Consider the following 25,319-nt stretch of genomic DNA (forward strand, 5'->3'; position numbering starts at 1 on the left):
AAGAGACCTGGCATTAAAAAAAATAATTGCCAGCATGGTAATAAGTTTATTCCTATTGTTCTCATGAATGCTTCTGCACCAACTAATTACAGAATTGCTTTTCAGATTTAAAGCAGCAACCCAGAAGCCAACAATGGAGAAAAATTAGAAGTGGATCAGAGCCACAACACTATTTATCCAAACCATTATGTGAACTTTGGCAGAACTTGGGACGCTTCAGGTTCAGGGGGTTTCTTTTTGGCTCATGTGTGTAGGTGTGAGGAACAGAGACAGTAGCAATTACAGTTCAGGAAATACATTCTTCTTAAAGAAACCAAATTTTGTAGCAGTTTTCATATAAAATTAGCCATTAAGCTACTGAAGGGTATTAAACAGTGACAGAAGAAATGCAGCAGATAAACAAAAATACCAACCTTTGAACTGTGTTTTTTTTTTAAGACCATCTCAGTAAAATGGTTGTGAACTTCACAATCATTTCCTCATTGAGTTTCTGAGGCCAAATTGTCACGAAGTCCACATTATAGCAGAACCCAGTATAGTGTTAAGGTTTTTGCAAATAGAGGGAAGTATAATTACTCTCCTGTTGTTCAAGCAAGTATAGTTCTTTCATCACACATACATGAAAAAAATGCAATAGACAAGAGCCCTGTGATTACATTCACCATATTTCAAAAATCAAAAGCAGAGATATTTCTGATTATTTTGTTTAAAGGTCATGAAATAGTCACATAAGAGACAAAATTGTACTTTATTAAAAACACCATGCTCACTTCCCAGCTGCTAGCTTCTTACTCTGAAACTACCAAATCTATTTCTTAAACTGAAGAATTCTCAGTAGGTCTCAGTGTTTCAAATTAGCTTATGGCAAAGAGTTTCACTGCTGTTCCCTTTGGGCAGAACAACCCTAATACTTGTCTACTCTCATTCGATTTTTCCTCTCGCTCAACACAGTGTTCATCACACTGAACATTTGTTCCACTGGCCTGTTTCCTCCTGGTAAACAAGGAATAAGTTCTACTTTACATACCTGAAAGTTTTGAACAAACATTTTGTGCAAAAATTTTTGAACAAAAATTTTGTATTTGCTTAAAAAAGCATTTTAACATAGAACAGAAAAAACAAGGTATTAGAGAGACCTGGGATCTCCTGTGATATTACATGAGATGTACAGGATACTGTTACTTTGGAGACAAAGGCCATTGTAATATGTTCATCAAGTATGATCTATTCCTTTCTTCAAAAAGCTATTAAATTCCACGCTATCAAAAAAGCTGTGTAACTGGAGTAGATCCTCATGCAGAGCATGTCACAAATAGAGGGATCAAAGAGGTCAAGTAAGTGCTTCCTAATCCCTCTAGATGGCAATGCTTCCAGATGAGGAACTCACATACTGGAGAATCATCAGAGATAATTTCCCTTGGTTGCAGAATACTCTCAGAGCCTTGATGAAGAATACATTGGCATGCTTCTCTTCCATTTTTACAGCCCAGCATAAATACACACTTTATTTTTCTACGACGACCACTAATACAGACAGCATCACTCAACAGAATACCTCTGATGGGACATAGTTTTAAAGCCATAAAACTCCTTTCCACTAAGTCTCCTACACCTGCAAAAGTTGAACTCATTTTTCTGGCGGAACTGGTGTCAACTTAAAAATGGTATTTTTATCTTATCACTGGTTAACAGTGAAACAGGCAGGTCCACACAAGCCATTTTCACATTAAGATACCATGGCTACAAGCCAGAAGCCCACCTGCACTACTGCTATCAGAGGTTCGTAAGCTTAAGAATAGCTTCTGTTGTGTTAACCTGACAATAACTCAGATCTATTGCTAGTGCTGGGCAAATGCTTTTTATGCTCCCACTACAACTTCCCTCCCTTACCCTTATCCTTGCAGAATATCTAGCAAGCATCCACATCTGGAATGACTGCAGTGTACACTGGGGCTGAGGGACAAGGAGATTCAGTTCATGCAAAAAACAACTGTTAAAGTGATCTTTTTACTCTGAACAACAGGCACTGAGGCCATGAGCAACCTGAGTTATGTCTGGGGAAAAGTAAACTCCCTGACATAGAAAAAATCTAACTTACTATGGAAAAATGTGAAGTAACTTCCTGCTGCTGTGAATCACTTCTCTTGCCTCCAGCCACCTAATGCAAGCTGAAGAAAAGGGAAAGTTAGGTGACAGAATTAACCTCCCATATCATATATCCTTACCCAGGAAACAATACACTCGCTGCAAAAGTCATCTGTATACCTGCATCACCATGCTAACAGACTAAGTTCTATACTCTTCCTAAGCAACCTCAACCTTCAGTACATCACCTTTGTGTCATCACTGGAATCCATGAGACACTCCGTAAACATTTCTACCATTTTAAAGAGCGCTAGTGTTTATGGGGTCAACCTTTCAGACTTGTACAAAATCTGGTCTTTTTTTGTAACTCTACATCTTGAACATCAAGGATTTCCAGATTTTGAGTCAGCCTGATAGAATAAGAGGATGACAATTTTAAGTGCACAGCCCTGCCCTGGGAGGGGGCTGTCAAGTTGTTCCATCACTTACCATCATCTGGTTTTGAGTGAGCCATTACAGAGCTGAAGCTAAATAGGCAACTTGGAGCACGGATAGCCAGGATAATGACTGAATTCTTAGCATGTCTTGTTTTATGTAGCAAAGCTCACCCTTAGTGAGTCTGTCAAACTAATGGGTAGGGAGATGAGCTTTTGTAGACTTAAGCACTCCTGAGGGACAGGGACTTAAGTCATATACACATCTTTCTGTGGCTTTAGTAACTCTAGTCAGATGCAAAGACCTGACAGCTCAACTCAAACGCCCCGTATCTGTGCCGCTCCTGAATCTTCAAGATGCAATTTTACATGTTTGACATTTCTATGTATTACGCCCAGGCTTGGGCGTGTTGTTTTAAGTATTAAGAAAAAAGACAACAAAACCTGTGTTTGCACTACATGGGGTCTTACACAAAAACACGGCTCTTCCAGTATCGTAGAGTGAAGCAAATTGTTGTCTTAATCGCAATCCTTCCCTACATCAACTGAAACAGTTTCAGCAAGTCATAATTAATTTAATAGTCTATGCAACTTTTATGCAGAAACATATATTGCCAGTATAAATGCAGAATCATAGAATCATTTAGGTTGGAAAAGACCCTTGGGATCATCGAGTCCAACCATCATCTCCACTCTACAAAGTTCTCCCTTACACCATATCCCTGAACACTACATCTAAACGAGTCTTAAACACATTCAGGGATGGTGACTCCACCACCTCCCTGGGCAGCCTATTCCAGTGTCTGACCACTCTTTCCGTGAAGAATTTTTTCCTAATGTCCAGCCTAAACCTACCCTGCTGCAGCTTGAACCCATTCCCTCTTGTTCTATCACTAATTACCTGTGAGAAGAGACCAGCACCAACCTCTCTACAGTGTCCTTTCAAGTAGTTGTAGAGATCCATGAGGTCTCCCCTCAGCCTCCTCTTCCTCAAACTAAACAGTCCCAGCTCCTTCAATCGCTCCTCATAAGATTTATTCTCCAGGCCCTTCACCAGCTTCGTTGCCCTCCTCTGCACTCACTCCAGCACCTCGATGTCTCTCTCGTATTGAGGTGCCCAGAACTGGACACAATACTCAAGGTGTGGCCTCACCAGTGCTGAGTACAGGGGGACAATCACCTCCCTCCTTCTGCTGGTCACAGAAAGTAGCACTCGTGGAAAAAAAAAAAAAAGAAAAAGAAAAAAAAAAAAAGAAATTCTTACAGTCCAGCCAAATCAGGATAATTTCTTGCCAAGCAGCTGAAATGGAAATATGGAAATGCACCAGTGCAGATAGGTTTCCCTGACAGGTTTTCACATCCCTTTTCACAGAATCATTTAGATTGGAAGAGACCTTTAAGATCAACTCCAACCACTTCTATGCATGAAGATCCAGCAGCTGTTAAGAAAAAGCCCAACTTTTTAAACCAAATCAGCAAAAGCAAGCTCTCAGTCTTTATTGCCTTCATTTTAAGAAACAGCAACAATGTGCTCCCTTTGGATATAACAACCCACAAACACTTGGACACACACCAAAAAAACAGAAAAGTTTTGCTTAAAAAGGTGAAAATGTGCATAAGTGCTCAACATGAAAGGCCTCTGCATGGCTTAGGAGCTCTTAACTGCAAAGGTAGAGTTGCACTATCACTACAGTGATTTTTCCCTTCTTACTTCAACTATTCTATATGCAGTACAGACACAGACAGTGTTTACTTCAACACTGCATTCCAGGCCTCATCCACATAGGAGAGGAGCCTTCGCCTGCGCCTTCTGGAAGGCATTAGTTCCCCCCGCTTCCTCCTCACATCTCCCTCGCAGGTGCATCAACATGAAAAAGCCACTCAAACCCCGAGGACTTTGTGGTCCAATGTAGTCAGTGCATTTGTATGGCAGCACAATTCTTTGCCCTGCGAGAAAACCTATCCCATGCACAGACAGCTGGAAGTAGCTCTGACCCCCGTGACACAATTCAAAGCCTCCTCTGTTTGGCTTTTTGATTCCTGATTGACACATTCACTGCCAGCCGGAGATAAATGCTGCTGGGAGGACAATGTTGATCCGCTCCACTATTCTTGTGAAGGACTTTTTCAGAATAATAAACAAAAAACATTGGTGTGCTTAAGTGTCTGAATAGAACTGGAGATAGACAGAGAGGGGACTGGAGCGCTTTACAGAGGCTGGCAAGTCGATTGAAGAGTTAATTGTCTGGGTGTACAATGAGTTTATTCTGATGGCAAACAAAGAGCTCCCTCTTCCTGGGACTGGGCCTTCAAAAGCAAACGTGTCAAAAGGGGTCTGGAGCAGCACTCTGTATTAATAGCAATGCTCTAGTCTTTGGGATTCGGTGGCTTTAAAAATATTGAATCCCGAGATTCAGATAGGATCTCTCTAAAATCTAAAGTCCTCATTTACTGCTTAAGATCTCAAGGTACTTCTACAGTAATTAGCCAAAACAAACCTGCCCTCTAACTTCTCATTCTTCATAGCTTTCACACAGCTCCTTGTGAAAAATAAAGGCACAGCAAGATATTGTTACCCTTCAGAAACAATGCTGTAGACACCTTCCCCAAAATGAGATCCAGTTTTATATTATTTCAATTCTGTATCATTTAACAGGAGTCAGTTTAAACAAAACAAGTGGCCCTGAATGTCTCATAGTTGGGAAGATAGAGAATCCCAGACCACATCCGGACCTGCATTTCAGAACTTCCACTATAATAGGTCAAACCAACACAATGTCCAAACACACCCCCTGCCTCTGGGAAAGTTCAGATCCAGATTCAGATTTGAACTTTGCAGGTTGAACCAAGCCCTATGGTAATTACCACTTAAATACCTGACTCTGTTTCATAAGTTATGGAAACCTTTCTGGAGAGGAAGAAAAAAAAAAAAAGTCTTCCTAGTACTGCTGCATGGAGGACAACGTGGCTGAAAACTAAGCCATTATACTTTATCACTTTGATGTCAAAACTCTGACAGATTTTGGTGCCTTTGCAGAGAGACATACATGTTATTCTAGGAAAAAGCAGCAGCCATGAAGGCTCAGAGAATTAAGCTGAGCTGGTTGTGAACTTTCTAGTGATGTAAATTTGCTTCAGTACTTGTGAAAAGTTGTTGTTTTAACCCACTCAGAAATGCGGCATTCCAAATAATAGTTTTCCTCAGGTATATGGGCATGCTTCCAAGCAGAAGACAAAGCAAGAACCTTAAAATAATCAAAGCCAGCATTTAGAGCACGCACCTAATTCAAACTTGAGACCCACCTTTTGCTCTCCCCTTTCTCAAGCTAAGGTCCCAACTATAGTGCTATCAACTAATTTGGGAGGACAGCAGGGAGCCACAAGCTTATGTGATCTCTCTTTTGTTCTAGAGAGTAATAAATGAGGGGTTCAAAACCTTGTAACCTGTGAAATAAGATTTCTTGGGTTTCAGCCATTTTCTCTTCAAATTGTGAACAATAAACCACAGTCTTAACCAGTTTTGCAGGCTTGGAGTTTTGTACAAGTAGCAGCAGTATCTCTCAAGTATCTTGGATAAAGAAGTAATTCAGAACAAGGAACCTGCACACAGCCCTGCTGTTTTGAACTTAACTAGACTTTTCAGTTCATTTTTCAGCGAAAGTCCAACACAGAGATCATCTTTTCTATTGAAGCGATTTGTCTGTAAGAGATGGGCAGAGCAGCAGATGATCAGATTTCAGTTTGGTTAATAGAGGATTTCTAAGGTCAAATGCAAGGGAAGCCTGGATGGAGAAGGCTTGTCATTGCACATAGGTTCACCTTATGCAGTTTTACAATTTTCAGACTACACAGCCAAATTCATACCCAAAAGGCAAAACAGGTATCTTCAAAGATTTGGAAGTAATGGGAAAATAAATGCCCAAGGTAGATTTGAACCTTATTGGCAAAAAAGGAGAAGCAGGTAATTAAGGCCAGGGTAGTCTGAGACCATCTCCAGTTTGAGTTGCACAAAAAGCTTTATTTTCATCAATGTGGAATCACTCTCAAGCTGTGAAGGCATGTCCCCTGTATCCCACCACCATCTTCAGAGACTTGTTAATCCCACCCTCCCCCAACACTACTCTACTCTCAGCAGTTTCATTTGTGAAGGTAGGCAGAAATCACGTGGCATCGTATGACTTAGAAATACACCCTGTTGTCATCGGCCCTGACCTACAGAACCAAGCCTTATCTCCTTCAGTTATGTCCCCTCCTCAAAGAGAATGGCATCTAGCTTGGCAATGGTTTTAATTGTCTTGATTTAACTCAAAACCTTCAATTCATTCCCAGAGTGACTCAAATTGCCAACAAAGCAAAAAAAGGAAAAAAAAACTTAAAGAACCTGCTTATCATCCGTTCAAAGGCTCTTGAGGGCGCTGCTAAAATGCACGTCATACGTATTTTTGTTAATCTACCATTTCCACTGTATCAGATTTGACCGTTTCTCCCTTTGAGCCAAGTTACTCCCTTCCCTCATAGGCAACGTGTCGTAATCCTTTGGAAGAAGGCAGTATTTCCCTGGTATTGCTGCATCTTTTCTATCCTGCCGCTTTTCTTGCCACCCTGCTGAGATAATAATCAAAAAAGTAATTTCTTAATGACTGTATAAACTATACAATACTTTTATCTTGAAAAATGAGCATATTCCCAATCCCATGGTGTCAGAATTTATCTCCCTTTGTATTTTTCATACACCTCATGAAGTCAGCCAGGCAGCAGCAGAGACAACATTAAAATCCCTCTTTGGCCTAGACTCCATTGGCCCCACTGTACAGCTTGCCTAGAAACACTACATGTAAATGCCACACATTTACATGTAAACCCATTTATTTCACAGCAGATAATTTCATAGCATTTTGTAGCACACAAGCTGTGAGCCCATCCTCACCAGCCAAAAGAGCATGGTTAAAATATACTAGTTCAAGTTCTTGCTGAGGAATGAGAAGTAGAGCAAAGGTCAGAGCCTCGGCTCAGTTTCCAGGTTCTGCTCCGGTCATCCAGTAAAGTTTTCAAGCAGGATTGCAGCCTGCCTGTCCTAGCACTGATGTTTCACAGCTACTAGCAATGTTTTGCACAGCTAAAAAACAAGAACATGCAAGCACTACTAAGCACAGCTATTGTCCTTACATACCTGCAGCAATTTCAGTGTCGTAAAAAGCTCAGCTACAACAGCACAGGAGAAGGCTAATGGAATACCTTGAAGTCTAAAGGCTTAAGAAAGAGGCTCCCTATGGAAGTAAAGAATACTTTTCATTCAGCTGTCTACTTAGCTGTACTTCAAAAGTCTAATGACATTCCCCTGCTGATACAGATACCCAAGGAGAAATGGAGAGATAGCTACAAAAACCCAAGGGGACCGGGTGGCTTTTGGGACTGGTCATAATACATAGCCATCAAAAACTACCTGTTACCAAAAATCATGACTACTTGATGGTTACTGAAGAATCATGACATATTTCCTAACGGACGATGGCAGCTGGCTCTGGGAACGGCACTAAATTCCAAAACTGAGTCTCCAAGGCTCATTTTGACCATCAGACACCTTCATAGGTCAACTGGCGTAGAAAAGCCTTGATGTGGTAAATGCAACCCAGCAATTATATGGTTGTAAATCTTTTTCTCTAGAGAAAAGGATGAAGGTAATGAAGAGGAGCAGAAGAATAGGAATAACCTTATTCTTCAGGGAGATAAACAGTTGAAAGGAAATCAAACAGCTGTAATAAACAGTGAATAAAGAAGAATTAGGCCCTGCATCTCTGTAAAAAAAGTTGTACCCAAGTGCATATCAACATAGGCTACAACCAAATTATTTGGAAAAGGTCATGCCAATCCACAAAAGATATGTTAGGCCACCTTGTTCCAAGAAAGAACACTGTCCAGAGTAATAAAGGAAGAAAAGGGTGGTGAGTCAGAAGAGACAGTAGGATACACATGGCTGCTCCAGACAGTCCTGGCACTAAGCTTCACCAGGAAAGTGGAGAGGACAGGCAGAACACAGAAAAAACAGAGCAGCAATATTATAAGGGCTGGGTAAATCACAGTCCCCCTTCAGCAAGGGTTGGAGTACATACTGTTAGGAACGTTTGTTGGGTTTTTTTCCAGAGCAGAAACGCCTCAAAGCGTCAGCATTACTTACACTGTGGAGTGAGTGATGAGATCAAGGAATCAGCAATAGTTTCTTCCTGAGAAGGAGGGGAAGTGGAGGAAACAAGGCTTACTTTTTTATCACTTCCAACTTGGTAGAAGAATACATTTTTATCTCATTCTCTAAGCACTAGAAGTATGATAGATACTGCAGGATTTTAAACCACAGTATCTTAATTTTGAACCATCTTCCATTTGGCTTGCTGCCTTGAGTGACTTTTGAAATAAAACAGGGAGCAAAAAAGTTTCTGCACAAAGAAATATTTCACTTAAGACACCATATCTCATAGCAAGATTTTAGCACTTGACATAGCCCCAAACTCGGAGAGAAGTTTGCAGAAAGCTCTATAGCACCGTCAACAGCTGCCTGATGACAGTTGGCAAAAGCAACAACCACCGTACGATTGTTTAGTTTAGCCTCTCCGATTTGATTCTACCTACAATATATCACATCTTTTTTCAGAAGCCTCTGCTTTGATGTGAAGTATTCTGTTCCTCCCCACCCCTGTCAACACCCCCTCCTTGACTACCTCTCCTGAAAGGCTGCTCAGAGTCCACAATCAGCTCCACCTTGCCAATTCTAGGCTGTGTAAGAGGCCAGATACCTGCAGCTGTGGAAAAGGCAGCACATCTGAAAAGCCCACAAGGACATCGTGATTCGTATCTTACACTGCTTTGCTGAATGAGGAAAAATATTACTGATTGTTATGCAAGCTTCATATGACTAATGATCAGATCCCTATCTTTGGGTACCTTTTAGAAGCTACCTGAAATACAAGGTGGCCTGGGGCAAGGGGCATGAAGGATGTGACTGGAATTTCACAATCTCTCTTCCCTCTCCCCCCAACATCACACACATTCCCTTTCACATCTCTCCTTCCAGCTCTGGTCTCTTCAAGGTAAAGACTCTATAAATTCCCCCACATCTTCAAGGAATACAGCCTATAAGTGGGGGGTGGAGACGGCAACAAATTTCCCAGATCAATGGCCATTTGAAATTCAGACATATGGCTGAAGCCCTACAGCTGCATGTGTTAATTACCACACGTGTACCCTGTAAAGCAGTCTGTTAAACACAAAAAGAAAACAGAAGAGAAAAAAGCTGTTCCAAGGGATTAAGTAAATAGTCTAAATTTTTGACCCTGCTCCCCCAGACACATGCCCGTGTATAAGAACACAGGCTCCCTTCCTTTCTCCCAACACCTGCATGCTGAGGAAGCACAAGACCCCTTCCATCTCTAGCCCCGTGTGCTGAACCCATCTCAAAGTGTACTTTCCTTCTTCCAGCTCCCCCTTCCCCCTGCCCAGCCTCTTCTCTTGCCAGCCCCTCTCCCCTTCTCCTTTAGAGGACTAATTCCTGGCTGACAACCAGACTAGTCTTGAGCTTACAATACGCCTTTTCATTTCTTCGCAGGCAAAGAGAATGGATACCTCGCTGCTATGTCTGTATTGCAGGAATAAGGGAAAAGGAAAAAACTTAACTATGTTTTTTTCACCACTTGTTTCTGCAGGTTTTTTCCCCTCCAGGATCATTAAGCGTAGAGGTTAAGAGCTTTAGTGAATAAGCACAACTCTGCAAACTATATTGCTCCAGCTAGTTCACCCTAGGATCTGAATTTAGTCTAAAGGAGTTTTTGTATTTGATTATGAAATTGAAGGAATAGTTTTTCTATATGAGGGAAGGAACAGAAAAGAATGGAGGCAGATAGGCAAGGTAACTGAGTAGTGCTGGAAGAACCTCTAAAGGATCTAACGTGCTTCAGAAGGAAATCTGTATGTATGGAACAAAGGACATCTCAAAATTGTACAGGGTACAAGTGACAGAACATTGTCAAAATTAAACTATTTTTAAGAGAAGGTAATTTCTCAAAGTTACAGACTGCCAGACATCTACAGATTGACTGTTCAAAAGGAACCCAAGACAACTGATCTTAAGAACCATCACCATTTAAAGGTGCATTTGTGAGAACATGAAAAGTCAAGATGAAAGCGATCAAGTCCTCACGCTTCAGAATTGCTTTGCTGCAGCAACTAAAGGTCCCATCGGAATTTGAGCACCAAGCTGAGCAGTCTTAGAACTCTGAACTGCTAGAACTGCTTCTAACTCTGAACAAAGTCAGAAAAGACACAGCCCAGAGAAACTAAGTCAGTTGGGAAGATTTCTCCCGTCCCTTGCCTTTATCTAAGCCCTTTGCAATACATGTCCCCTTGCTGTCAACATGAAACAAAAATCCAGATGAGTGCATGGAGGGAAGCTATTATTCTACCCAAATCTGTTCTAAAGAAGTTTTAATTCCCACAGGTGCCGTCTCCAGAACTTGAACAAACATTGCGGTTGCCTCTCCAGCATCCCCCTACCTTACTTACAAGCACACATGCTCTGCATGCATTCAAGCTTTCCCATCACAATTTCACAGTTTATCTCACTTATATAGATCTTGACAGAGCTCACAGGGCAGAGTTGTTAAAAGGAAAGTACTTCCACTACTTCCCTTAACAGAGCCCCTGCACCGACGACTAAATACATTTCCTGGTGCATTACATTGATTTGAAATCACTAACGTTCAGATGTCCAGATTCTTCTGCAGGATGTGAACGCTCAAACAATATAAGGTCATGTTAGGCTGAAATAAGAAAACAACTTCTAGCTTCACTTATCTGTAAACCCAGCAATTTCTCCAATTTATCCTCAGGTTTATTTTTAAAAAACAGCTACAGAAGACAGGAAGTCTAGGACTATTAATTTCAAAGTTATAATAATGTTCTTTTAAAGGATCTAGAGGAATACATAGCGTAATAGTATAACATCTTGGCATGCTGATCCAGACACTCAAAGAGCATGGGAAGAATTTTTTTAACTACTCTTTAAAAAGAGAAAAGGTGTTGAGGCCACATAGCTACGAAGTATTTAAATGACAAAAACAACCCACAGACCCCAGAACTATTCCATTTCTCCGCAAGCTGTAATTGGTCAGACACCAGAAATCCGTGTATAGCACATAAACAGTTAATAATATCTTAACAGATGTTGCTTAATCAATTGTTAGTCTGCTTATTAGATTTACTCACCAGGCTGCTCAATACTATGACTTAATCATTTAAAAACCTTTACAGCTGTCCTTAAGACATTACAGACATGAGTAGTCTGTAGATTGCTATAATAACACTTGTAAACTACAGTTTTATTAAGTCATATTATATAGACTAACCTACCGATTAGAACTGTTGCTTTATAGATGAAAGCAGAATTCTTGCATTATATCGAACAAAATATACTTTAAAACAGAATTTGCCTATGAAACTTTCTTCAGCCTCAAATTTGATACATATGTTCTGAGGCCCACAAAAAATGTCTTGATGAAAACTAAACAATTTCAAACAAGTCAGTGATGTGGGGACCCAAAAGGATTGTTTTTAATTCTACTGTTTATGTAGCGAATTTGAGGTTGAATTTTTCTTCTAGACCTTAATATTTCAAAAACCTGTTTGATTTATGAGTTATATCTAAGTGTTTCTTAGAACATTGCTCTACTCAGGAAAAGTGACCCAGTATCCATAGTATTATAAAATTACATTCCTCTGTTCTCACAAAAATCGATCACAACTCCCAGTCAAAAGCTGGGTTCTCTCTATCTCACAAAACCTCTAATATTGGCCAACTACAATCTGCCATACCTATGAAATTCACTTGCTTTCTATAATTACATATAACTGTAATTTAATAAACAATTTTGTAGATTATGCACATCATATAGCTAGCAATAGGAACCAGACAGAATTCTGAATATCTACGAACTGTCAAGCGTACTGATTAAAGTAATGGTATTTTTTACAGAACTATTTTTATAATACAGAAGCAAACTTCAATTTCACCGCTAAGTTTGCTCAGAAATATAAATATGAGCTAACCAAAATCTTATGTGCTACAAATTCCACCTACAGAATTTTTTATTCCCAGCCCACTCAGGCCTTTGCAGGACAGTGGTTTTTTGTTGCACTAATCTCTCCCAGTTACTTTTCAGTCACCTGAGTTTTTATCCTAGTTTCATGAAAAGCAGCACACATTCATGTTTCTCCCAGAGATGCTTCCCTGCCCCCTGTTAAATTTTATCAGGGTAGACTAAGAAACCGTCACCATCAGTGCGTGGTAGGACAAATCAAGTTTTTGCCCATCCAGAGGACCTGGCACACAGCACACACAGAGCAAACCTGCTGCTTTCAGGACGCAGACATGCATAGCACACTCTGACTTTCCCCACAGCTCCACTACACACGCGGCTCTGTCCAGAAGCATCAAATGGTATGTGCACACTTTGCATGCACGTGTACATTTTACCCAGAAAAAACCTGACAAAAACATGTCAGCCTTGGTCTAGGAACATTATATGACAGAGTTGTACAGTTCAGAAAGCAATTTTTGCATGAAAATTCTCCTTCACCCAGACCTACAAACTAGCGTATCTTGAAAAATACGTAACATAAGGGATCAAGAAGAACTGTTTGGGTAGCACGGCAGACTTAGTACCTGCTAATGTTCTGCAAGAAATTCATCATAAGACAGCGTTCACCAGCTAGAACCACCACTTGACTTCATACTGCCCCAGTTAACTTTCTTGTCTTTCACCTTACTGATGAAGGCCATCCAGTATTTCTGTATCTTTTCTGTATCCTCCACAAGCTGCTAAAGACATCGCAGAGCATTTTCTCAATATTTATGAGGTTGGAGAGACAGTAATAATTGGGCACTCAATTGAAGCTTGGTTTGTGTAATAGCACAGCTCTGTTTCAGATTTGATCAGTACCAGGTTGAATTCAGAAAGAACCGGAAAAGGTGAAGACTAAAGTCCTAGTCTCAGGTTTGGGTCACATTTCAACTCGACATTTTTGTCAAGATATTACCTGTCTTCTGAGACGTACTAACCACTGCGGAGGCAGCATGCTCCCCTCCCTGCAGGCAGACGGCAGATGAATTAGTGCCAGCTGCACCTGACTTCTTACCACCAGCAGACAAAGCTTCCAGGTCTCCATGTACAAATGGTTACATTTATTTACATCGGCACAAGCTGTCCTCCACTTGGGTTTGCCTGAGGAGAGCCTTCACCCTTTACTGCTCAGCCTAATTACTGACTCAGGCTAATGGCTCATTACTGATTCAAATTGCTCAGTCTACTGGCTGCACAACTAAGCCATTAACATTTTCTAGAGGTAAGACTCTTGGAAACCAGCAGGAAGAGCCACAGAGTGGGCCAACTTGCTCACAATTGCAGCAGAGAATTTCCCTGCAACAAAGCCTGCCTTTAAGCACACTTCTCGCAGTTAAACCCACAAAAAGGAACCCAATTCTAGATGTTTAATTGACAGGAATTTTAAGTTGTTCATCTTGGGTTCCTCAATTGTTTCAGTGTTTTCTTGTAGGCTGCAAACTCATTGGGCAAAGCTTTTTGCATCTCCATACAAGAGTTATGTCTACATGTAAGACAGTAAGTGTAAAATGAGCTCAGCCCAAACTTTGCCTTCTGCGGGGCCATCAGAGCTTACATTTCACCAACATCGCTGTACCTGTCCCAGGTTCAGGGAACTGCAGATGCTATTGCCGGCTTTTGCAATAGGGAAACAAAGCAAGCCAAAACAGGCCTGGAACTTTATGCACTGCAAGAGACTTTATGAAAGAAAAAGGGAGTTCACACCACTCAAGACTTTTCATGACTGGCACTGACAGTTTATCCAGCCCATATTTACCCTGTACTTGCATGATCTTTTAATCCCAGATTATAAAACCAAGCCTCTTTTCCCATTTCCTTCATTCAGGTGATTTAAAAATGGTATGAACACCTCTCACGTAGCATCCAGAACAGTTAACAACCACTAATGAATCAGCATCCCTATTTAGATTTTTTTTCCTCTTCGCTCATTTCCAGTCTCTCCACTTCTAATTCATTCAGTTTCCAATTTTAAGAAGGAAAACCAAGTGACATTATGGAGATAAGAAATGACATGGCTGCTTTTTACATCCCTCTGTCTCCTGGCCAGTCTACTTTTTAAAACCTGCTCAGTGACTGCGAGAGACACTACTCATGGCTGCAATATGCCAAATCTGTAGCTTTGAGCTCCTAAAGCCCCAGCATTCCTCAGATAAAGAAAATAAAGTTTTGTTTTGTTTCGTGTTTGCTTGTTTTGTTTCAAACGTGTGGCACAATTTCCCTTTGGCTGGAAAGGAACGTTCTGCATTCTTTAGGCAGGGAAGAAATCCAGTCATGTTGGCTCCAATGCTGCCTTTCACTGCTTCTTAAAACATTAACAACCTCCCAGTGGGAGAGAGGGGGGAGATCCAGCCCTCTAGGGGACAACATGCATCTTCCAACTCTCTCGGGCCTTTCAAACTAAGCAGCAACTGGAGTAAATTAGTGCAAGAAGCTCCTTATGAGAAAGGATTGTATAAATTACAAACCGGAATAAGGAACAGACAGCAATAGAAATCTGCAGGTTCTGGATATTGTAATTCCACCCAAGAATAACTGCATTCCCTGACAAAGGTCCTGGAAATTTGTTCTTCACTTTCAGTCTGAATTCAGCACAGAAACAACAGTGGTAAATATCTGACACACACTGAGCGTGTCCTGGAGAACCCAGGTTTCCATTCCACCTCATGCCTCCATCTCCTCAGGTGCAGGTCTGCTCTGCCTTCCAGCAACAGAGCACTTCTCAGATACAGAACAAATCAATATGTCCTATTTTAAAGTTTTAAGTTTGGTGCCAATTTAATTTGATTTAAATTACCTTACAGGGCAAATTGTATGAGTAACTGGCATTGCATCATACAGCAATCGCAGCAATGTAAACATAGGCAACCAGAGCATGGGATTTAAAAGTAAAAAGGGTTTCTTGCCAGCTCTCTTGCCTGTTCTCTGCAGAAAGCTCCAGAGAGCCACTTCTAGCACTACATGCCAAGACACGTGACCATAAAGCCATTTCATTTTCTTTTCATCAATAGTAACAGAGCCTGTGAGTGGAACTGCATGTTACCTCACATCTTCTGGTGACTCCATAATACTTATTGACTCCCAGAAATTAGGGCTAAACAGGATGGAAAAGAGGTCAAAACATTTGGAGAAAGATTTATTACAGATAACCAGCCTTTTTCTCCTTCCAGCATTAATTTCTTTCTTCCAAAGGAGAGCTAATATGCTAGTAAAGTCTTCATTTATTATCCAACAGCTTCAGCCTACCCATCTGCACTGTTACTAAGGCAGAGCAGCCTCCATCCAAAAAAAAAAAAAACAACCAAACTATTTTGCCCTGAAGACTTGAAAGGCACCAGCATCACACAAAGTTTATTAGCTCCATATTTTACATTCCTGTATGAATGGGACAAAACACTTTTGAGAGTCTTAGCTATTCCTTTTCCTCCTGAGAGCACCTATTCTGTGCCAGATAATGCTCTTTGACTCAGAAACCCTCATCCAGGGATCGAGAGAGGAGTCTGCTGTGCAAATGGGAAAAGTCCAAAAGCTCCCGACTCAGAGGGCAGTTGCTCAAAGTGACGTCAAATGTTCGTCTAACAGAAAGATCATCACTGACCCAGTTCCTGCTGGACCCCTCCTCACCCTGCCCTTTTTGTCTTCTTGCAAAGAGTCTGAACACTGAGCTAGAAGGGATGGTTATATGCAGGCTGGCTAGCCACCAGTCTTCAGAGAACCCAGACCTCCAGCGACCACCTTGCTTCAAGGAAGCCAGGCTGTTCTTGGTTCCGACTTTCTGTTTCAAGGAAACAGGGTGCAGCAGAGAGCTACCAAGATGATTAGGGGACTCAAACACCTCTCTTACGAAGAGAGGCTGAGGGATTTGGGTCTCTTCAGTCTGGAAAAAAGACGGCTGAGGGGGGATCTCATCAACACTTATAAATACTTAAAGGGTGGGTGTCAGGAGGATGGGGCCAGGCTCTTTTCAGTGGTGCCCAGCAAGAGGACAAGAGGTAATGGACACAAGCTTGAACATCGGAAGTTCCACCTAAACATGAGGAGGAACTTCTTTACTTTGAGGGTGGCAGAGCTCTGGAACAGGCTGCCCAGAGAGGTGGTGGAGTCTCCGTCTCTGGAGACATTCAAAACCCGCCTGGATGCGTTCCCGTGCAACCTGCTCTAGGTGACCCTGCTCTGGCAGGGGGGTTGGACTAGATCATCTCCAGAGGTCCCTTCCAACCCTATGATTCTATGATTCCTTACGACAGGACCTGATAAGGGAATTTTGAATCAAGGTAACTTAAGTCACAAAAAAAACACCGATGATAAAGCCAAATTCATTTTTAGATTGGGCATTCATCACTAGCTGAAAAAGTAATGCTAAGTCCATCATTAAACTAAATTATTTCAGGTTCTAAAAGCCCTCTTGATTTTAAAAAACCTATTTAATAATTGCTCACAAGTATTTTTCTAACATGATGGAGAAACGCTAACGTGGTGGGGGAGGCTTCCAACAGATATGAATAGATTCAGAATTGGAGGGGACAAAATTCACATGTTTTCTTGAAGCATGCTGGCTCAAACCGCAACAACAGCTCCTGCATAGGATGTTTCTGCAGCCACATGACCAAGTGTACCATTCTTGAAACAGGATGCCACAGGCAGCACCAAGGAGAATCAATTTATATTACAAATTTTAGATTAATTCATTCCTTTTACAGTTCTCTTTTTTAACATGTTCCAACCTCTGAGTTAACAAAAGGAGTGAAGTGGAAAAAACAAGTTCAGATGTTTTCCTCTTTTGTTCCTGTTTCTTATGAAATCCAGTGTCAGCTGCTTCCAATTCTAGAAGAACAGACCAGTACTACTCAGGTAGGAAGCCTACAAATAACCCCCACCCAAAAATAATGCAGATTTCACAAACTACTTGATTTGCTTGTACTTCAGGCTAGACTAGCAATGATTTCATTAACCAAATGATAACAATGCATTCAGGTGCCAATTATGCATTAACACATAATTACAGGTTTACAGAGACATATCCTTATCTAAAATAAGAAACAGGCTTCAGCATTCAGTCTTCGCTAAGTAGTTTTCCTTCCATCTTTCTTCCCCCTACCTTTTCCTAAGCTACTATACACAACCAATAGACTGGAGAATAGATGTGCTCAAAATGCATCACTGCTCTTACAACATGGCAACCTGTAATTTCTTTTAAGTGTTTTCAGGACTAGATTGACAGTCCCAGCACAGAAGATGTTCTTCAAATTAAAGTGTTGGCATCACGGTAGGCATTTTCCTGCGTTTTGAAGTGTCAGGTATAATTGCTTTAGAGAGTTAGCAGTAAAAATCCTGCTTCAGATATCAAAACAGGAGCTTCTCCCAAGGAAACATCCTTCCATCCTCACCAGCAGGAGTGAGGATGCATTCAGCACTGCTTTCCTGTAATAAGGAGACAAACTCAAAAGTTGACTCTGAACAGGGGCTAGAAGGGAGAAAGGTTGAAAACCAGGGTGTGGAGAAGGCCTAGAGAAACTTGACTGCACATCAATATACACTTCAGTGGTCACCCCTCCCAAGACTATTTCAACGAATGCAAATCAGAGGACACAGAGAAGGGCTACGAATACATACAGGAGAAGAATGACACATCTAGTGTCTTGCTCAGGAAAGGCAAGGATTGAAGAAAGGAATGTAAAGAAGGAGGACCAACGCCTAATGCACAAAAGAGTGTGGTTTCCAAGCGCAGCTAGGGTATAATCCAGTGCCGCTCCTGCTGGCCGGAGCACTTTATGCTCTGTTAAAAAAAAAAAGCCACCTTTCAATGTATATAAGGCCACAGCCATGACATTGGCACTCCTGACTTCCACGTATTAGTCATATTGATAGCCTTCCTAATGTCTAGGGATTTTACTGAGAAATGTTCAGTATTTAACTTCAAAGTGAACAAGCAGAGGTTATTCTGTGCCAGCTGCCCCTTTGGGACGCTCTGCTTTCATGTACTACATCTCAGCTGATGAGCATGGAGCAGAGTGCACCATTTTCTACTCCACAGGGTGGTGCACAAACAGACTGCCATCTTATTCCTCCTACTGAAGGAGGAGGTCTAAAGGCTTGTAAGCCTCCCACACACAGAGCTGGTTAGGAACCTAGATTCTGAGTTATCTCAAGGGACTTGGCTGGGCAGCTGCTATTACGAAACAAGTTGTGGAAGCACAGGACTCCACTCACCTTTCCTTCCTGAATTACCCTGGCTTGATGGTTTATCAGTTACAGAACCTAAAGGGGAGAAGAAAAAAAAAAAAAAAAGACATCTCTTTAGATGCTGCATGATCACACAGAACATGTAACGTCACATTAATACAGTCAATACCTCAATCCACAGAGTGTCTGTTTTACTTGCCAGCAGCTCAGTTTGGGATTCAGAGAGCCTGTGGCTTCAACTAACTGGGATAGCATAAGGAAGTTTTATGCATTAAGATGTTAAATCCAGATGAGGGTAAACAAGAAATCTTTAGTAGCTGGATCCAGTGATTTGAAAGAGCTCAACAGAACAGTGTGCTAGTAAGAAACCTGGAAAAAATCCAAGGGCAAGAAGGAAAGATCAATAAGAGTCCCTCATTTCATTTGCAAATGTCAGGAAGAACAAATCAAAAACAGGTGGGGAGAGTGTGCAGGGAATGCAAGGGGCAGTATTCGAAAGGAAAGGGATTAACTGGGACAAGTTGCAGAAAATGGATTTCAACCAACCCCTGCACATCCCCAGATGTTTGAAAACGGACACTGAATGAGATCCAGCATATACTTGAATAGAACACATCTTGGGTTTTTTAATATAACTTAGATCTTCACATAATATAATCTTCACATAATATAATTCTACACTTGTTTCTGCAGTTTGCTTTAGTGCTTCATCACACAGTTTTCCACTACAACTTGAGTGTATAGAAGTCTATGACAAGTTAGTTTGGGGTCTTTTTGAGTAGCTTTATTCCCAGGAAACTGATTCTTCCATGCACCATTACTAAACAGTTCCACTGATTACTGATCCTTCAGGAAACATGGATCAAAAAGTCAGCTCCAAAGGAGACAGCTCTGACAGGCCCAAGAGTCCAGTCAAGACAAACTCTAAACGTAAACTCTATTTCCCAGGCATTTTTAATTGCAGATCAGTTCATGACAGATCTACTGCTAAATTACAAGTAGGAAGCACATACCCAATATTAGTCATCATAGCCGTAACATCTGTGTGTCTCTACAATACACCATGCCGTTACTTTCCTGGTAACACAATTTTATAAACAACTCAAGACTAAATGAACAGATCAGCAAGACTCTAAAACATGCCCTACTAAAACCATACACTGGGAATGATGGAAGAAAGTAATAGTCTAAGGTTTAAGCCAAATTATTGCAGCATTTCACCTTACACAAAAACAGGATATTAATCTTATTTTCTTTCCACGTACCTGTGAAACACCAAGCATTCCCTCAAGCTACATTGACTCACTGGTTTCCAGAGAGTTCTCCCACTCAACTCAAACCCTCATGCAAGTCATCATGCTTGCTTATTACCACAAAACGCCCTACAGCCAAGAGGACACTGAATAAGATGAGAAGGACTAAAAAAACCCCAAAAGTTTGATTGCTGTCGTGCTCACATACAAAGGGCAAACACTGCAGGGCCATATGAAAACCTAGAGCCTAGCCTCATCCCATTTGAGTCGTGGGCTGCCATATTGAATGCTGGGGAGAAAACAAAAAACATCACTCTGGTTTAAGTACAGAAAATGATGGATTTGGGCCCACTAAACCACAAGGCGACAGACCACTGTCAGGCTGAGAGCCCAGAAGCATGTCAGTTAATAAACCCATCTCTGGACCTCCCTCTTGTGAGCCCAGTGCTGCCCAGCCTCATGACACAAGTATGGAGATTCTGGAACTGAGCAACCCAGATCAGAAGACCCAAACCCATTAAAGTAGCAGGACCCCAGATTTGGGGGTCAGTAGTCAACAGCTACCAGTTTCTCACATAACCACCTTAGCAAATGTTTAACTGAAGTCGCTCTGCACGCAAAATGACTCCATGGCCCACTCAGTACAGCCCGAGAACCACTTCTTTGAAACACAGCTCACGGAAAAAAGTTATCCCATCTGGTTTTGGTGTACACAGCAACATGGCAACTTACGCCTTAGCTACCACAAGCTATTACTGTCGTGGTTTTTCTCAGTGAGCCCTGCAGGAGTCTGCACCCTAACTGCAGGGTGGACATGTCACAATCCAAGCTCCCTTGCAGCTTTCAGATGCCAGCAAGCACACAGTGAGATACAAGCACAACCGCAGCGTTAAATCGGGTAAACTGGCCAAGTCACCTGAAAAGATTAAGCACTCTGAACAAGACACATTCTCCCCAACCCCCTTCAGGTATCAAATTAGTATTTGTTGAAGCCACTCCCACAGTACCTGAACATACAGGAGTTTTGTTCTGTACAGAAGAGCCGCTAATAGGCTTGCCATCAGGTGTCACACACCAGCAGTATCCAGTGTAGGTATGGCACTGCACCTGTTTAATAAAACAAAGAGCAGGCATTTCATTTCTCACTATCACCCACCACTTTTATTACAATCCAGCATCTTAGTGGAAGTCCCAACCCAAGCGCATCACAAACACATGCTTCAGAGTGAGGAGGTCACACAGAAGAGTATCTTTGATATCATTATCTTTTCTTTCTCCCCTCACCTCCCTCCCCAGAAAAGGGTTATTTCTCCTACTCCAACTCCTTTAGCTGCAATACAGGAGGCAAAAGAAGCTGGAAGTAGTCATCTGAGAACACTTCAGTGTGGGCATGTGGCAGTTGTGTCTCAGCTCATTCCACCCTCTGCTAAATCCCATGTACTATTTACCATTAAATAGTTGTCCCACTGCATCCCAGCTGGGATTTGGAAAGGCCACCCTGGCCCAATTCCACAGCCACTGCTTGAGGACAGCATCTGTGGGTGTTTTGGGAGCATTTTGTTCAGTAAACGTGGCTGGAAAAATGCAACAGTGACTTATTATGTTAACAAACCTTCTACAGACAAATTTAAGCTCTATCCCGTTACTATGTCAACCTAGGCAGCAGGAGCAAGATCCAACATGCTTGCTCTTCATGTATTGACACGTGTATTAAGAACATTTGATGAAGGCTCTAATGAGCCAAAAAGTACACAGCATAAGATTCATCTTGCTTAACTTTAAAGCTCTACTTCTGAACTGAACATCTAGAATTGCCCAGTTTCTTCCTTCACCACAGAAGGATACCAGAATGACAGTTCAGATGTGGACCTCTAAAGTAAGAGCAGATAAATCCCGATCTAGCAGACTGGTCTTAGTAACATCTATACTGATATTAGTTCAGTGGCACTATAGTTTCAGTCAGCTTAAGAATAGAGCCTTTGCCTCAGTTTTCACAGTGGTCAGCATTTGGATGAAATTCAAAGGCATCCTGCCTTTGCTTTCCCTTGAGACAAAAGTAAACAATCATCATACAGGCATCTGTGTAAATACTAACAGGTTCCAAAATCCTTTTTAGCAAACACACTTTCAGTTGTGGATGAGTGTGCACAACAGTACTTCCAGCATCTTGAAATGGTATAAAAATGCCTACATTACAATAAGCTAGAGATGGCTCCTTCAATACATTTCTGAAAAAAAAGCCATGAAATGAGATCACTTCAGAAACTGCCTTTTTATTTTACTTGTAAATTGAATTCTGTCCATTCTCTCTTTTTCCAAACAAGTTCATTGAAGCCAATTTCCCATTCCAGTCCTTTCCACACAGAAGAGAAGAGTGATGAGGTGTTTGTACCATTCCCTTTATTAGGGATCCTTCAGAGCTAAACCAGTCATTCCCCCTTGCTGACAGCTGGCTCCGATTCCCTAAGGTAGCGGAGTTTGTTCAGAGACTTAACAGCAGCCTTTTTTAAAAGGCTTTGAGTATCACATAAAACACGATCTAAGAACAATTATAACACAGTACCACGTGTTTATCTTGGGTTTTACTAAAGTGCAAATCAATCATTTTGCCTCAGGCAAATTCACTTTTAGCAGCCAAAAATCAACAATAACCTCGTGTATCCATGTTACCAAAGTCACTGTCACTGCTATCTGCACACTTTCATCTTTATTCTCTCAATATATCACAAAATTGATTGCAAATTACTCAAAAACACTATGGATATGATTAGCAATAATCAAGTTGCAAAATATTTCTTATTGCTTAGTCAAATCAATTGCACATTCAAAATGCGCGTGATGGAACTGCTTGGGTTTCTGTGTTTTGTGTTTATCTTTGCTGATCACAAACACATTATTGCATTCCCAACAGCACAAAAAGCTGTATTTACATCTGAGCATTAATTGTAAAAATCTTACCCAGAGATGAAGCCAAATTCCAGGATAGGGTCTTGAATTCATAGGGCAAGACTATTATTCCATATTATATTACAGAAAGACTCCAGTGTACCCAGCATTTAAAAGATTCAGATGTTAGTGACTTGATAGTCCTTTAGTCAAGCCTTCAGAAAATAACAAAGTACATGGCAGAGGAGTCCAAAAAAAATGTATTGACATAAATTTAGGATAAATGCATTAACAAAGAGCAGGTTAAGCAACTCATCTCAATGGAGAGCTACCAATTACATACAGCCATTTATGCAAACCAAGCACATTACATTCACAAAAGCAAAGTAACTTTATAAATAACTAAATTAATGAATGCTGGTCTTCCTTGGACTGGTATTCCATGAGCCTTTCTTCGCTTCCATTAGAAAAAAAGAAAAAGAAATAAATCTCAGATTGACAGCATTTTCACAATAACCACATGTTCTACTGCAGCACCAAAGGATGTCCCTAGTACAGATAATAGCAGCAATGAAATCTCAGCCCTTAACATAAACACCAGGCAGCTACTCATGAAGAACAGACACTTTAGAAACCTCAAAAATCACTGCAGTTCACTTTCCTGAATGTCTTCATGTTGAGAGATGCTGCCTTTCACCTTAATACCGTTGACCAGATCTCAGCATATTTAGGTGTCATAAAAACAGTGCCCTACAGTCTAGAATTAGCAGCTTAAAGGCTGGGGGAAGAAAAAAAAAAACCAAAAAAGGTATACTTTTAATCAGTTACATAGCACTGGTATGCCATTGAAAAAAATGTAAAGGCAATAGCTCATCCAGTATCGTTTTTATCACTGTGTTTTTCCAGTGATCTTAGGTTTGAGTTTTTGTTTCTAAATCCCATCTTCTACCTGAAATTCAACCTCATTCTAATCCTCTTCCTACAGTAGAAAGATTTTTAAATACTCTTATCAGAAGAGTGACTGTAGAAGTGACACCTGTTTACTGCACAGATCTATTCTTCACTTATTGAGTTAATTTGGGCTCTATCAAAACACATGTTAGAAAAAGCGTTTGACTTTTTTGAGTCTCAGTCTCCTAAAGCTAAGCATTGTGTCAGAGAAAACACATTGTCAATTTTATATACAAAATAAATTTGATCGCTAACCAAACTGCAGCTACAAGGCACATTACAGAATTTGACATCTCAAATTAACATACACCTGTCCAACAGCTGAACATTTTAAGTTATACAATAGGGAATCAAAGAAATAAAACCTGCAAATTATTTGAGGTCTTCCAACAAGATTCACCATTAACAGCCACATTTAAAAAAAAAATATCAAACTGCAGTTTAAAGCAACTGAACCCCTGATTGTGCAAGACACTGTTCCTATTTTTCAGGGGTGACAGAGATGCCACCTCAACTGTGCCTCAACTGAAGTATGAAAAGCCTAACGGAAAAAAACAACAAAAATTGCTCTGCCGCCCTTGCAGCAACTCCTCTACTCCTCCCTACCATCACAGTGTGTGAAACCAAACAGCAGCTAACATACTAGCCAGTGGCCACATGAATAAACACCTGCTCCTATCGAGTTCATTAAAATATGAAAATATTAGAAGTGTAGTCACTGGCAGATGACTCCGCCCCTTAATTTCCTGAGGGTTTCTTCAGTATCTTGCCGGCAATGCCAGATTCGGACTTCCAAGCAGTCCAAAGCTACTAAACAAGCAAGCAGCAGCATCCTTCTACAGTCACTTGACAAAGGAGGATCAATGGGATCAAAAGATAAATCAATGGATCAAAAGATAAACCGGAAACAGGTAAGAATTGCAAGCACATTTTGAGGGAGAGAATAGGGGCAAAGCAGTAATGCTGTGATGGCTGAAACCAGTCTCTACGGATTTATAGAAAGCAGAAGTTTGCTGTAAGAGGCTTGAGAGCGCCTTGGACAAGCACCGGGCTGAGCACAGGAACAGCAACACTCAGACTAGCCTTTCACTGCTGTTCAGATTGAGTTTGGTAACCGATTCCTATCCCATTGCAGATCAGACAAACATTTCCTGGCTCCTTCTGTAATGGTGGGCACAGACGAGAAGGGAAAACCCATTCCTTCTGCATTCAAAGTAATACTTCTATGAAAGAAGAAAAAACACATCCAGTTTTTGAATGGCACAGCAGCAGAGCTACTGCCCGCACTCACAGCGTGAGGCAAGGCTCCAAACCCTGGCTTGCACCCAGGTGCTCCTTGTAAACACTGTAGAAACAATTCAATG

General features: G+C 41.1%; 1 protein-coding gene across 6 annotated transcripts in view; it reads right to left on the reverse strand.

The window, feature by feature from the left end:
* The window catches only part of SMOC1 (SPARC related modular calcium binding 1), a 133,284-nt gene that overhangs the window by 49,938 nt on the left and 58,027 nt on the right, over positions 1 to 25,319 (reverse strand). For all 6 annotated transcript variants that reach the window (XM_074584836.1, XM_074584833.1, XM_074584835.1 and 3 more), the window contains exons 4-5: positions 21,126 to 21,225; positions 18,893 to 18,940 (exon numbers count right to left, since the gene is read on the reverse strand). In XM_074584836.1, the coding sequence (XP_074440937.1) occupies positions 18,893 to 18,940; positions 21,126 to 21,225 (148 nt within the window). The remainder of the gene's footprint in view (positions 1 to 18,892; positions 18,941 to 21,125; positions 21,226 to 25,319) is intronic.

The sequence above is a fragment of the Larus michahellis genome, chromosome 4 (assembly GCF_964199755.1).
Source record: "Larus michahellis chromosome 4, bLarMic1.1, whole genome shotgun sequence".
Classification (NCBI taxonomy): Eukaryota; Metazoa; Chordata; class Aves; order Charadriiformes; family Laridae; genus Larus; species Larus michahellis.